A 16,055-nucleotide genomic window follows, 5' to 3' on the forward strand; every position below is an offset into this window, starting at 1 on the left:
GACTTTGATTTGATTCCAAAGATGAAGGAACCATTTCGTAGCATTCGCTTCAGAACTGTTGCAGATATTCGACAGGCAGTAGACTGCTCCATTCGCACTGTCAACAGAATAGGCTCTGCTAATGGTACACTACACCTTCCATATCGCTGGCAACGGGTTCTACACAACGCTGGTGATTACTTCGAAGGACAGTAACAGTTACAAACTTGTGACTCTTTTGTATTGGTTGTGAATTAATAGTTGCCACTATTTAAGTTCCAACCCTCATGTATCAAAAACAAAGAGCTCCCCCGCACCATTCTAGATAACACAATGAGATGAGCTGGTAGCAGATAGCAAGCAAAAATCCTTAGTGTGATTCTTAATTACATACTGAATGATGGATCATCCAGGATGCAGTAACAAAAATATAACAACTCTGACAGCACCACCTTATCTTTGTGTGTGTGTGTGTGTGTGTGTGTGTGTGTGTGTGTGTGTGTGTGTGTGTGTGTGTGTCCATTAGGGAGGGGGGGACAACACGTGTGTGTTTTCTACTTTAGAAGAAAGCATTTTGGCTGAAAATTCAAATGTATAGCAGTCTTTTTAGTTGTGCCTTTCTGTAACTTAGTGCCTCCTCTATATGGTGAATAGCAGAATGAACTCATAAAATGATCACAAATTCCAAACCACCAATGTCAATGAAAATATATTGTGTTACTGAGTTTTTGCCAACTATTACCATGCTTTACAATTGCTCACTGGGAAAAAATAAAATGTAGTGGATAATGTAACAGTATTTAAACATAACCAAGGTACCATCTTTTTATATAATCACCTATTATCTTGAATGGAACAAGATAGCATATTCTTTCTCAAAGATCGATTTTCTTATCTGGCCCTGAAAAGGACTGTTTACATTGTGTTGGATTATCTGAAGACTTATAACCTGTGGCTAATAAACATAATACACCAAGTTCCCCATGTCATTTAAAGAGAGAACAGCTGCAAATGATGACCTCCATAGTCAATACTGAGCACAACAGTGTAAGGATTGTCTGGCAGTTTGCAACATCTAACTGATAACAAACTGGTGGCTTTCAGTAATAATTTGTCACATGTATTTTGATTCACTGGCTTCTGTGCATATATCAGGCAACTTTTGGCAATTAATGGCTTAACTGCTGTGGAACAGAGATCCATCCGAATATAGAGTATGTGCTGCAAAGACAGTGTCCTTGCCCACAACTTATTAAGATTCATTCACAGAAGTCTACATGCATGTCTAAATCCTAACCGTGAAGGTCCTGGTCTAACTGCAAGTGATTAAGATAAAACTGATGTTGGCTCTGGTAGTGCCCATGGGTAAGTTGTAAAGGTTGCAACAGCCAACAAACCTTTTGATTATAACCACATTTCACTAGATGATCTCTTAGCAGGTTGGTCCTGCCCAGTGAGCCACATTCGTGCAGGCTTCATTCCATTTTCCAAAATTAATGTCTGTCTTCTATCTCTATAGTTTTCATGATATAAGTGTTCTGACTCAAATGAGTTTTGTCTGGCTTACGAACAGAGAAGCAGTCCCAAAGTAGAATATATGGCAAGAGAGTGAATAACCAATATTTCATGATACTGTTGTAAAAAATATGCTGCTAACTTGTTCCCAAACAGAGCGAAAATTTCTTAAACTGTTGACGGTTGCACTCCAAATCTCTCAACAGAATTATGACAATTCTTCTTTTAGTTTCTTCTTTTTCTTCATTCATTTATTTATATGACAGTATATTCCTTTTTCTGTTTTGCTGGCAACTCTGTGCTATTATCTTTTATTCTGTTGTTGTTATATGGTTGCCAAATGTTAAGTTTCCTATGCTGATTGACGACACAATAAAAGTTATCGAGTCTAGTGAAGCAGGGTATACAACCTGTCAGCTTTGACCAATGACGTCAGAATTGGCCGGAGAGCATTTATTACACAGATGAAAGAGCTGGCAAGACTGTTCAGAAACAAAGGAATACAAGAGACAAAAAATATAGTTGACATATATCAAGGCAAGTAGTATTTTCACATTAAGCCTATCGTATGTTTGTATCATTTTATTTCGGTGGAAAATGAATGGGGGAAAAATGGATGGAAATATTGGTGGCATAGAATACCTCACGTCACATATATATGGGTTGTATCTTGAACCTCATTGGAACTGTATTGGTTAACTGCAGTATGGGATACAAGTTTAGCATATGTCGATTTCTTCGTTTTCGATATATATAAAACTGTTGCCTCGTCAGGAAAGAGGGAAGGAGAGGGAAAGACGAAAGGATGTGGGTTTTAAGGGAGAGGGTGAGGAGTCATTCCAATCCCGGGAGCGGAAAGACTTACCTTAGGGGAAAAAAAGGACAGCTATACACTCGCCCACACACACATATCCATCCGCACATACACAGAAATGTCTGCTTGTGTCTGTGTATGTGCAGATGGATATGTGTGTGTGTGTGCGCGCGCGCGCGCGAGTGTATACATGTCCTTTTTTCCCCCTAAGGTAAGTCTTTCCGCTCCCGGGATCGGAATGACTCCTTACGTTCTCCCTTAAAACCCACATCCATTCGTCTTTCCCTCTCCTTCCCTCTTTCCTGATGAAGCAACCGTTTGCTGCGAAAGCTTGAATTTTGTGTGTATGTTTGCGTTTGTTTGTTTGTGTGTGTATCGACCTGCCAGCACTTTCGTTTGGTAAGTCACATCATCTTTGTTTTTAGATATATTTTTCCCACGTGGAATGTATCCCTATATATATATATATATATATATATATATATATATAAAAATAGAGGGAAACATTCCACGTGGGAAAAATATATCTAAAAAGAAAGATGATGAAACTTACCAAACAAAAGCGCTGGCAGGTCGATAGACACACAAACAAACACAAACATACACACAAAATTCTAGCTTTCGCAACCAATGGTTGCCTCGTCAGGAAAGAGGGAAGGAGAAGGAAAGACAAAAGGATATGGGTTTTAAGGGAGAGGGTAAGGAGTCATTCCAATCCCGGGAGCGGAAAGACTTACCTTAGGGGGAAAAAAGGACAGGTGTACACTTGCACACACACACATATCCATCCACACATATACAGACACAAGCAGACATATTTAAAGACAAAGAGTTTGGACAGAGATGTCAGTCGAAGCGGAAGTGCAAAGGCAAAGATGATGATGAATGACAGGTGAGGTGTGAGTGGCAGCAACTTGAAATTAGCGGAGATTGAGGCCTGGTGGGTAACGGGAAGAGAGGATATATTGAAGAGCAAGTTCCCATCTCCGGAGTTCGGATAGGTTGGTGTTGGTGGGAAGTATCCAGATAACCCGGACGGTGTAACACTGTGCCAAGATGTGCTGGCCGTGCACCAAGGCATGTTTAGCCACAGGGTGATCCTCATTACCAGCAAACACTGTCTGCCTGTGTCCATTCATGCGAATGGACAGTTTGTTGCTGGCCATTCCCACATAGAAAGCTTCACAGTGTAGGCAGGTCAGTTGGTAAATCACGTGGGTGCTTTCACACGTGGCTCTGCCTTTGATTGTGTACACCTTCCGGGTTACAGGACTGGGGTAGGTGGTGGTGGTGGGAGGGTGCATGGGACAGGTTTTACACCGGGGGGGGCGGTTACAAGGATAGGAGCCAGAGGGTAGGGAAGGTGGTTTGGGGATTTCATAGGGATGAACTAACAGATTATAAAGGTTAGGTGGACGGCGGAAAGACACTCTTGGTGGAGTGGGGAGGATTTCATGAAGGATGGATCTCATTTCAGGGCAGAATTTGAGGAAGTCGTATCCCTGCTGGAGAGCCACATTCAGAGTCTGGTCCAATCCCGGAAAGTATCCTGTCACAAGTGGGGCACTTTTGTGGTTCTTCTGTGGGGGATTCTGGGTTTGAGGGGATGAGGAAGTGGCTCTGGTTATTTGCTTCTGTACCAGGTCGGAAGGGTAGTTGCGGGATGCGAAAGCTGTTGTCGGGTTGTTGGTGTAATGGTTCAGGGATTCCGGACTGGAGCAGATTCGTTTGCCACGAAGACCTAGGCTGTAGGGAAGGGACCGTTTGATGTGGAATGGGTGGCAGCTGTCATAATGGAGGTACTGTTGCTTGTTGGTGGGTTTGATGTGGACGGACGTGTGAAGCTGGCCATTGGACAGGTGGAGGTCAACGTCAAGGAAAGTGGCATGGGATTTGGAGTAGGACCAGGTGAATCTGATGGAACCAAAGGAGTTGAGGTTGGAGAGGAAATTCTGGAGTTCTTCTTCACTGTGAGTCCAGATCATGAAGATGTCATCAATAAATCTGTACCAAACTTTGGGTTGGCAGGCCTGGGTAACCAAGAAGGCTTCCTCTAAGCGACCCATGAATAGGTTGGCGTACGAGGGGGCCATCCTGGTACCCATGGCTGTTCCCTTTAATTGTTGGTATGCCTGGCCTTCAAAAGTGAAGAAGTTGTGGGTCAGGATGAAGCTGGCTAAGGTGATGAGGAAAGAGGTTTTAGGTAGGGTGGCAGGTGATTGGCGTGAAAGTAAATGCTCCATCGCAGTGAGGCCCTGGACGTGCGGAATCTTTGTGTATAAGAAAGTGGCATCAATGGTTACAAGGATGGTTTCCGGGGGTAACACATTGGGTAAGGATTCCAGGCGTTCGAGAAAGTGGTTGGTGTCTTTGATGAAGGATGGGAGACTGCATGTAATGGGTTGAAGGTGTTGATCTACATAGGCAGAGATACGTTCTGTGGGGGCTTGGTAACCAGCTACAATGGGGCGGCCGGGATGATTGGGTTTGTGGATTTTAGGAAGAAGGTAGAAGGTAGGGGTGCGGGGTGTCGGTGGGGTCAGGAGGTTGATGGAGTCAGGTGAAAGGTTTTGCAGGGGGCCTAAGGTTCTGAGGATTCCTTGAAGCTCCGCCTGGACATCGGGAATGGGGTTACCTTGGCAAACTTTGTATGTGGTGTTGTCTGAAAGCTGACGCAGTCCCTCAGCCACATACTCCCGACGATCAAGTACCACGGTCGTGGAACCCTTGGCCGCCGGAAGAATGACGATGGATCGGTTAGCCTTCAGATCACGGATAGCCTGGGCTTCAGCAGTTGTGATGTTGGGAGTAGGATTAAGGTTTTTTAAGAAGGATTGAGATGCAAGGCTGGAAGTAAGAAATTCCTGGAAGGTTTGGAGAGGGTGATTTTGAGGAAGAGGAGGTGGGTCCCGCTGCGACGGAGGATGGAACTGTTCCAGGCAGGGTTCAATTTGGATGGTGTCTTGGGGAGTTGGATCATTAGGAGTAGGATTAGGATCATTTTTCTTCGTGGCAAAGTGATATTTCCAGCAGAGAGTACGAGTGTAGGACAGTAAATCTTTGACGAGGGCTGTTTGGTTGAATCTGGGAGTGGGGCTGAAGGTGCCCTTGGATAGGACAGAGGTTTCGGATTGGGAGAGAGGTTTGGAGGAAAGGTTAACTACTGAATTAGGGTGCTGTGATTCGAGATTGTGTTGATTGGAATTTTGAGGTTTTGGAGGGAGTGGAGCTGGAAGTGGGAGATTGAGTAGATGGGAGAGACTGGGTTTGTGTGCAATGAGAGGAGGTTGAGGTTTGCTGGAAAGGTTGTGAAGGGTGAGTGAGTTGCCTTTCCGGAGGTGGGAAACCAGGAGATTGGATAGTTTTTTGAGGTGGAGGGTGGCATGCTGTTCTAATTTACGGTTGGCCTGTAGGAGGATGCTCTGAACAGCCGGTGTGGATGTGGGAGAGGAAAGATTAAGGACTTTTATTAAGGATAGGAGTTGACGGGAGTGTTCATTGGCTGAGTTGATGTGTAGGTTAAGGATTAGGTGGGTGAGGGCAATGGATTGTTCAGTTTGGAACTGGTATAGGGACTGATGGAAAGAAGGGTTGCAGCCAGAGATGGGACCTTTAAGTGTGAGGCCTTTGGGGGTAATGCCAAATGTCAAACAAGCCTGAGAAAATAGAATATGGGAGCGTAATCTGGCTAGGGCGAAGGCGTGTTTGCGGAGGGAATGTAAATAAAACTTAATGGGGTCGTTGTGGGGGTGTTGTGAGGGTGACATGGTATTAGAAGGTGGAAAGTGTAACACGAGGCTAAAATGAAAATAAAAATATATGGGGAGCCATGGGTACCAGGATGGCCCCCTCGTACGCCAACCTATTCATGGGTCGCTTAGAGGAAGCCTTCTTGGTTACCCAGGCCTGCCAACCCAAAGTTTGGTACAGATTTATTGATGACATCTTCATGATCTGGACTCACAGTGAAGAAGAACTCCAGAATTTCCTCTCCAACCTCAACTCCTTTGGTTCCATCAGATTCACCTGGTCCTACTCCAAATCCCATGCCACTTTCCTTAACGTTGACCTCCACCTGTCCAATGGCCAGCTTCACATGTCCGTCCACATCAAACCCACCAACAAGCAACAGTACCTCCATTATGACAGCTGCCACCCATTCCACATCAAACGGTCCCTTCCCTACAGCCTAGGTCTTCGTGGCAAACGAATCTGCTCCAGTCTGGAATCCCTGAACCATTACACCAACAACCTGACAACAGCATTCGCATCCCGCAACTACCCTTCCGACCTGGTACAGAAGTAAATAACCAGAGCCACTTCCTCATCCCCTCAAACCCAGAATCCCCCACAGAAGAACCACAAAAGTGCCCCACTTGTGACAGGATACTTTCTGGGACTGGACCAGACTCTGAATGTGGCTCTCCAGCAGGGATACGACTTCCTCAAATCCTGCCCTGAAATGAGATCCATCCTTCATGAAATCCTCCCCACTCCACCAAGAGTGTCTTTCCGCCGTCCACCTAACCTTTGTAACCTGTTAGTTCACACACACACACACACACACACACACACACACACACACACACACCGCTTATGAAAACGTGGAAATGGACATAAGTTGCATTTGCAACCTGTACCTCAGTCAAACTACGCGAAGAGGCAATTAGACGACACACATACAACTTGTATCTCGTACTTCACTATGGGGTACAGTTAGTCACCACCCCCCCCCCCCCCCCCACCACCAAAAAAAAATATATATATATAATAATAATAAAAAAAAAGATTTCCACAGGAGTGACAATAGATCTCATTCTTTATTTGAACTATGTAGCTATACACAACATTTGTATCCTGCTCTCCAGTTGGCATATATAGGTAAATCTCCTTAATGTTACATATGTCGCTCTTTTCGAATAGCTAGTGTCAGTGTAAAGGTCAACTGAAGGACAGGATACAAATTTTAGTTGTGTCGGGCGTTTTGCCTTTAATATTACTAGTACAGATTCGAAAAAGTCATACCAAAACTAGTGCTGACAAACGAAAAAAGAACGACTACTGCGAAATTTCTATTACTTACTGGAGTACACGAAAACATACATAATGGTGTAATACAACAATTAAATATGTCAAATTCAGTAAAAGAATATTTGTGCAAGCCCTTGTAGATAATGATCTGAACTCAATATCGTGATTAACTACGGGATGCTGATAACCCTTTTCCCGTAAATCCCTATATGAAGACAACCCATCTGAAATTACAATGGAACACTTTGCAATGTGACCTTCAATTAAGCTGACCAAAACTTCCTTCCTTTGATTGGGTACTACTTTAAACACTACATCGTCACAATCTTGACCTGAAAGTACAGCCCCCCCCCCCCCCCTCCCCCAACCCATAATCCCACCGGGGGTTCCACCCTGTTGTACACACTCACACTCACACTCACACTCACACTCCCCCCCCCCCCCCCCCCTAACGACCTCCTATATTTCATGTATTCCCCACAAACTTCACAACCCACAACTGTTAGCTTACTCACATGACATTCATGGATACACAGCCACACAGGATATCTCAAACACCAACAGTATGTGATTTTCCTAATGTCTCTCAAGGCGAGCTTAGATTTTTCGAACCACGTCCCTCGTCTAATGGATCGCCACAACCGATCTTTTCTGCAGCACTATACGAATAAGTCGTGAGTACGGCGATGAGATACACTTGTGAGGCGCTTATGTTTGCCACACTCACGACATCGAACATACTTGGCAATGACACCATACATTTGTAAAAAACAAATTGTGGCCAACATGTCTATGCCCATAGCCTCTCTCAAATCATCCAGGTTCATCGGAACAGATAAATCCATACATACAAATGAAAATGAGATAGTAAAAATTGTCCTTAAATAAGAAACTAATAGTCCAAATTACCTCAGTATCACTAGGAATGAAATTAAGTACCGAATGAATTACAAACAACCAATTGTTTAAATAAATGCACACGAAGAATATTTTGAACAATATGTAGCGATCTCTTAAAATCACAACCAATTATTTTAATGTACAATGATAGCGCTTATCCAGAGCACAGAACTGTTATATTATCTATGACTGGAAGTGAAGACATTATTATCTTTGAGTAATGTGCGACATCATTGGTCAAAGCCGACCGGTTGTGTCCCCTGCTTCACTACACCCAAGTTGTCTGTAGTTCACCAAATAAATCATTAATACAAGTGAACTGATATTTCGTGTGCCCGAGAACTTCAAATAGCTTTTTTAATCTATTAGGTTATGGACTCAGAACTGTACTGATTTACAGGACATGTAATTTGGTTGTATAACAAAAAGGACTGATCTCACTACTGATTATGGTTGGCGATGCAGAGAAGTATAAAATTCCACTGTTTGATGGAACCAATTTTAGTAACTGGAAATTTTGAATTGAGGTACTGTTAAATGAGATGGGTCTGCTGGAATTTATTCAAATGAAATGGTATGAAGTGGTTGTGTATGAAGAGAATGATACAGCAGAAGTACATACAAAGCAAGATGCGCAGTTAGCAACTTGGAAGAAGAGTGACAACAAATGTAAGTCATAAATCAACAGGGAATTGTGGATAGTTGTCTGGAGCATGCCAAAGATGAAGCTACCACATTTTATCTGTGGTTGTCACTGTGCAATGTTTTCAAGCAAAAAGGAATGGCAAATCAGTTGTTAATTTGGAACACTTTGCTAATGATGAAATTTGATTCAACAAATAACATGTTTACTGATCATTTTCTGAATTCGACAAATTAATTCAAGAATTAGGACTATCTGGAGCAAGATTAGAAGAAACCAAGGCTGTTTGCAATCTGTTGTTAACAATGCTGCCGGATTATGATAATCCTGTCACAGCATTAGAAACACTGTCACCAGGTATGTTAACTCTATATTGTGTAAAGAATTAACTTTTGGATGAAAAGACAAAGAAGAGGTTTTCAAGAAAGACCACTTTAAGTCATCGACTTTTTTTCCTCACTGTCAGGACAGAAACTGAAGTCTGGTAACAGTATTAACTCTGATAGCACAGGTATTAATAGTTTTATTTTTTGGTGTTCTAGCTATGGGTTGATAGTGCATAGAATGTCAGATTGTTGAAAACCAAAGAAACATGAAGCACAGAAACCAAACCAAAACAAAACAAAACTCTGCAGGGCAGCTCCGATGATCAGGATGGAAAAGAGAATAAGTACCATATCCCTGCAACTGGCTATGAAAATTCATCAACATAAACTGAAATTAAATGGTATTTGGATTCCACAGCTACAGAGCATTTAATAAATAGTAACACACAAATGAAAAATGTGAAACATTGCCACAGCCAATTAAAATCAATATTGCGACATCTGGAATATTGCTATACGCTACAAGTGTTGGTGAAATTGAAGTTATGAGTTGTGTGAAGGGCAAGAAAATTCCAATTTTGGTTATAGATTTTTGTCAGGTACAGACCTCAGCTATAACCTGCTGTCAGTATGTAAACTAGAAACAAAAGGTTTGCAAGTAGTTTTTGAGAACTGTGAAGGTATTATAACGTTTATCCATTATGGATGAGGATCACTGGTTTCTTGAAATTACTGCAATCAGTTGCCTTTTGGTTTGTTCTTAAATTTTTACTATCCCATTACCAGTTTCGAATTGCTTAGTGATTCATCATCAGATAGAAAATATTTATAATTGTCTGCAGCAATGTGGAAGTCTTGTAGTTGTGGTAAGATGTATAAACAAATCTTGTAAACACTGAGTGTGGTAAGTATTATTCCCATTATGACACTGATTTTGTTGAATTACTTACAATTATTAGTATCCATTGGTTGGTTGTGTACACAGTATTCTGGAAAACATAACTAAGTGCGTGAAGTTCAGTGAAATTAATGTCATTGGGAAACATTCATTATGTTTTCCAGGACACTGCGTGCACCAACAGCTAATCAATGAATACTAATAACTGTAAGCAATGTGACAAAATCGATCTCATTATGTGAATAATTCTCATCACACTCAGTACTTACAAGTTTCATTTATACATCTTACCACAGCCACAAGATTCCCACACAGCTGCATACAATCAATAAATATGTACGATCTGATGATGAATCACCAAGCCGTTCGAAACTGGTAATGGGATAGTAAAAATTTAAAAACAAAATGAAAGGTAACTGGTTGCAATAATTTCAATAAATCTGTAAAGGTATTATTCAAAACAACTTTGTGACTCTTACTGTCACACAAAGGAGTGAGTTCAACATGCATGCGATAATTTTATACATAAGTGACTTCAATGTCATGTAGCTTCATCAACAGAGATGATTGAATTATGGCACAAAAGGTTGGCTCATCTAATGTACAATAATATTGGTAAGTTGCAGATGCAAAGAGATGGAATGAACTTTAAATCTGACACTTCATCAGACTACTATTTTTGCCATACATGTATCAAAGGGAACCAGATGTCACACCTTGTAACGTGCCGTGCTGTGTCCTTTCATTATGGTAATGTGCCGGGACATGTCCTCACCCGGGGCACCACTTGTAATGTGCCGTTACATGTGTTTATTTATTAGTGCCACTTACAGTTCACGTCACAACGGGATGTACCGGTATTGAAACATTTTCTCACCCAGTAGATAGTGCGCAGTGTTCTCGACCTACCTTGCTTTGTTTATTCAATATTGTCTTCCCGGTAGCTGCGTCCATCTCACCTAAATCACACTGAAATTAAGAAGCCAGGATCCTAGGTGAAGTTTTCCAAAATCAAAAGTGAAGATCGTATTCATTGTTGAACATTTATGCCAACCACAGTGCGATTTATTTGTTATCACTCGCACACACAATATTCATGTGGCCAGGGCTCTTACACTTAATCGTCACAATAGGTAGGTCGAAAACTTCCAGTCTTTAACAAAGTTCACAATTGCAATTACCGAGAAATTAACCAACTTGCCGCACTTTTTCTCCAAGAGAATCTGACCAAGAACTAACTGACTACCGCACCAGCTCGGACCTTATATAGACGAGCGCTTGAATATTTGATTATTTCTGTTAATATATTATAGTTTATAATTTCTCAGGGTTAAAATGATCCTTTCTAACTGGTTTTGAAGTAAACTATGAGTGAGCTGTATCCACGGAACTAACTTATGCATCCGCCGTGGGAATTCCCGACTTATAACCACGGTAGCCCTTTTGAACAATAATTTTTACATATTCAAATTTACTTAATTCTTAATTAATGCACTTAAAAAGTTGAGACTGGAGTTATTTTACGTTGAAAAATAAAGGTAGCAAAAGTATCGAAACAGATCTTTGAATTATTTGGTAGTTTGGTCACAATTGGCACTGAAAGTCATACAGGCTACAGATTTTAAGTCTTAATATCTATTTAACTAATAGACTTTAGGTTAATTTAAACACTTTGCTGGAATCAGTAAAATTTAGGCTCTCTTTTGGATGCAGTCTTACAGCTGAATTTGATTTACTAGCTCACTCGAATTTTACTCAATATGTATTGCACAATACACGTCATTGTCCATAACTGTTAATAGTATGCATTTCCAATACAACTGATTAGCTCATTACTTTCAGAATAGATATTAGAATGTACTGAAATAATAGATTTTACTAGGAAAATTTTATTTAAACCATTTCTGAATTCTGTACTATGAGGCTGTAGGCCACAGAATCTGTAGTCGGAATCTGAGTAATGAAAATGAAAAAAATAAAAGTCCATTGCTTAACTAAGTTACTGAAGGAGTGTAAAACCAAAACAGAATAGCAGTGGGCAACTCTGCTTCATTACAACCTCCACAAATCACGAAGAGTAAAAACAACCAGACCACCAGAATTTATTCATACTGATCCAACTGGAAATTGGAAATTATTCCAAGCTAATATGATAATAAAAGATATGTTTTAACATTTGTTAATGACCTTACCCATTTTGCTTGTGTGTATGTTCTAGATGCAAAGTCAGAAGTTGCGAAACTTTTCAAAATTTCTTAAGCAATGTCTACAGCTCATTTCAATTGGAAAATAAGTCACCTTGATTGTGACAATGGGTGAGAGTATATACTGAATGAGCTGAAGACTTTCCGTGAAGACTTTGGTATTCGATTTGGGTTGACAATGCAATATACTGAACATCTAAACAAGATTATTTTGGATAACACACACAGTATGCTTCTCAAATCAAAACTTGACAATAGTTTATGGACAGAAGTAATGTGGTCACAGTTTATATTACAAGTAGGAGGCCAACTACAGCCTTGGAAGGAAAAATACCAGCAGCACTATGGTATGGGAGAAAACCCAACTTGGAGAAGTTAAAGATTTTGATTGTTAAGCCTTTTTAAAAACGGAACTGTTAGTTAGAAAGTTTGATTCTCATTCTCTTAAATGCATATTGTCTAAATGGATACAGATTTTGGTGTCCAGGACTGAAGGAAGTGATTTCAGCAAAGGGTGCAATATTTGATGAAACGAAATTCACTCTCGACAGGACAACTAGCGAACTGCAGCTTTCAAGAGAAAACAAAAACAGCACAGAATTAAAAGACAGATGAAAACAAAAAAGAAGAAAATATGACAGAAGACTCTAGAGCACTAATCAAGATGCCTGTAAAGGTACAAAAACTTCAATGAAACAACAGGGAATGAAACATGCCTTTGATGATTAGGCAATAGTGGTCTTGCATGCTAAATCATCTATTGATGATGTTCCTGAACGCTATGAAGATATAGAAGGGAGACACGATGAAAATTAATAGAGGGAAGCAATCAGCGAAGAAATAAAGTCACTGGAACTTAATGAGACATGGGAGTTGACTCGTACTCTCAAGAGAAGAAATCAATTGATAGCAAATGGATGTTTAAAATGAAACAAAATACAGATAGAAACATTGACAGATATAAGGCAAGGCTTGTAGTCAAAGGCTGTGCTTAGAGGAAGGGTTATGATCATGATGAAACACACACTCCATTTGTCTTTTTGGCTACATTGAGAACACTGTGTCCATCATCATTGAAGATGATTGATCTCTTTATGCACACAAAAGATGACAAAAATGCCTTCCTTCCTGGGGAGCAATATGAAGATGTCTACATGAAGATACCTCAAGATGTCATGGGTCAAAAGAATGCAATCTTCAAATTAAAAAGTCCTTCTAAGGATTGAAACAAGCTCCTCGTTCACATAATGCAACATTTGATATGTTTGTCAAAAGTGTTGCAATCGGACAGTAAAATGTTTTCAGATATTTGTACGTAGGTAATTTGGGAGGATACAGCACAGCATATCTTCCATTGTATGTAGATGATATTGCTCTAAGTAACTATGATGAAATCAACAAGATTAAAAGGGCTTTGGAAAATTGATTTTTCATACAAGATATGGGCAAAATTAAATCATTTCTTGGCATCAATTGCAAAAGATCAGACGGCGGAAAGACTGTGAGGCAATCTATGTACTTGTTGAAAGTACTGGAATGTTTGTACATGAATGATTGTAACCCAGTTGAGACACCAATGGACACCAAACCCACAATGGAAAGCAAATGAGTAATGATAAAGATTAAACAGGTGCGAGTATTTCGCGCATGTGTTAAAATCAAGTTGACAGATGGAACGTGTGGAAAACTATGGTATCTATGATTTGTTCTCACTGAAGATGACAGAGTGCACTGATGACTGCAGCGAACGGTAATGCAGAGGACAGCTGAGTTGTTTGGTTCCCCCAGCGAGGACACTGGCTCCATGTGGTGTGGTCCACCTGACAAGTTGATTGTAATGCATGCACCTAATACTCACAGCCTGGTATATACTGTGGAACTGACAACATTAATAACACTCTAGCTCTAATATTTATGGATAAACAGATTGTGTTGAAGCCCCTGTATATAGGCTGCCATGCATGACAGGTGTGTGATGGACCAAAATATGTGTGCATTTTATGTGACACACACATAAACAGGCGAACCCATGGGGAAAAAGCTAGTATTGATTAAGACAGAACAGTAATACAAAACAAAAAAATGGCAAGAACCTGGCATTACCTCAGCATAAATAAGTCTACGTAAAAGGCTGGTTGCTCCATTTCATCAGCTAATTTAATCCACAACCCTGGAGCTCAGTCATTGGTGTCATGGATCAATTAGTGACTCTCAATGAGTTTAGTGACAATAAATTTGCAAAAACTACTACAATATTTTAAATCTACTTTCATTTAAACGAAACAACGATAGTATGGTACTAATAACTTTTTTCAGTACATGATGAAAAATTATTTCAATAAGTATTACCTCCTCAGTCTTTGTCTGGTAGGCTCATCACCTGTTAGAATGCTCAAAACCCCGATTTCCAAGACATCCTTGGCTGCACTTATGAAGTACTTCAGGAGGTCTTGTTGTGCATGATAAGTAATTTTAACTGTACTGGAACTACCAGCAGGGATTATAAACTTGCTAGGCTCAACAGTTATAGCTGATTTTTTCAGAAATTCCAGTCCTGAAAATATTAGAAAGTATTATAACATTCATAGTAAACATATGTTCTGCGTGATAGTAGTATTACCTAAAAAGGGGATACTCCATAAGTAAATTTAATTCAGCATATGAATGTTTGAAAAAAATAAGCATCACATGAGCAGCTGTCTAGAAAAATTAATTTGTCAAGGACCTACAAACACAAAACTTTCTAAAACAGAGACAAAATTTATGTTTTGTCATTTAAGTTATTTTTTTCGCCAGGGGAAAGGCACAGACAGGAGAAAGAAAGAGAATGTGTGATGTAAATTGAATTATGTTGAGCCAACAAAGTGAGATTAAGTTCATAGTATTGGTCAACACAGAAAAAAAGTCTCACAAGGTAAACTGGTGCAAGATGATTGAAATTCTCAGGAAAATAAGCCAAAAGGGAAAAATTGGAATGGAAGACCAATAATAAATGCTCATGTTAGAAAGGGTATAAGACAGGGATGTAGTCTTCACCCCTACTATGCATTGAAGAAGCAATGGCGGAAATAATAAAGAGAGATTCAGGAGAGGAATTTAAATTCAAGGTAAAATGGTATCAATGATAGAAGCAGATTAGCACAGGCAACAAAGACATGCCTGGAGACTACAAGCATCAAACACTGGACTTAAGTTGAGGAAGCAATTTCTAAGAATTTATATTTGGAGCACTGCACTGTATTGAAGTGAATTGTGTACTGTGGGAAAGCCAGAAAAGACCAGAATCACAGCATCCAAGATGTGCTACAGAAGGATGTTGACAATTAGGTGGCTGGATATGTTAAGAAATTACATAGTTCTCTGCAGAATTTGTGAGAAGAGGAAGACGTCCAGAAACTGACAAGATGGAAGGACAGGATGATGGAACACTTGTTAAGGCATTTGGAAATTACTTCTGGAATGGAACTTTGTTGATTTTTCCTGTGTGTGATCTGTAACCCACTGATATTTTATATCAGCAGCTTTATTTAATAAGATTTGTTTTGGTCATTTTTCTTGGTTCCTGCCACATTGGGCCTGCTAGTCAGTTCCACCCAATTGTATTCCAGCAATCATCATAGAACTTCATCTCCTTGTGCGTGGATGGGTGCTGAAAGAGAGCATTAATTGTCCTCCAAGCTACACGAATGACAAACAACTAAACTTTAAACTTTCTGTATTTACACTTCCTTTCACAACAACACAA

At 40.2% G+C, this 16,055-nt stretch overlaps 1 protein-coding gene across 1 annotated transcript in view; it reads right to left on the reverse strand.

The window, feature by feature from the left end:
• Window positions 1–16,055, reverse strand: part of LOC124776375 — a 352,178-nt gene that overhangs the window by 11,376 nt on the left and 324,747 nt on the right. The window contains exon 19 of the mRNA XM_047251339.1: window positions 14,660–14,864. Coding sequence (XP_047107295.1) covers window positions 14,660–14,864 — 205 coding nt within the window. The remainder of the gene's footprint in view (window positions 1–14,659; window positions 14,865–16,055) is intronic.

This window comes from Schistocerca piceifrons, chromosome 2 (assembly GCF_021461385.2).
Source record: "Schistocerca piceifrons isolate TAMUIC-IGC-003096 chromosome 2, iqSchPice1.1, whole genome shotgun sequence".
Lineage (NCBI taxonomy): Eukaryota > Metazoa > Arthropoda > Insecta > Orthoptera > Acrididae > Schistocerca > Schistocerca piceifrons.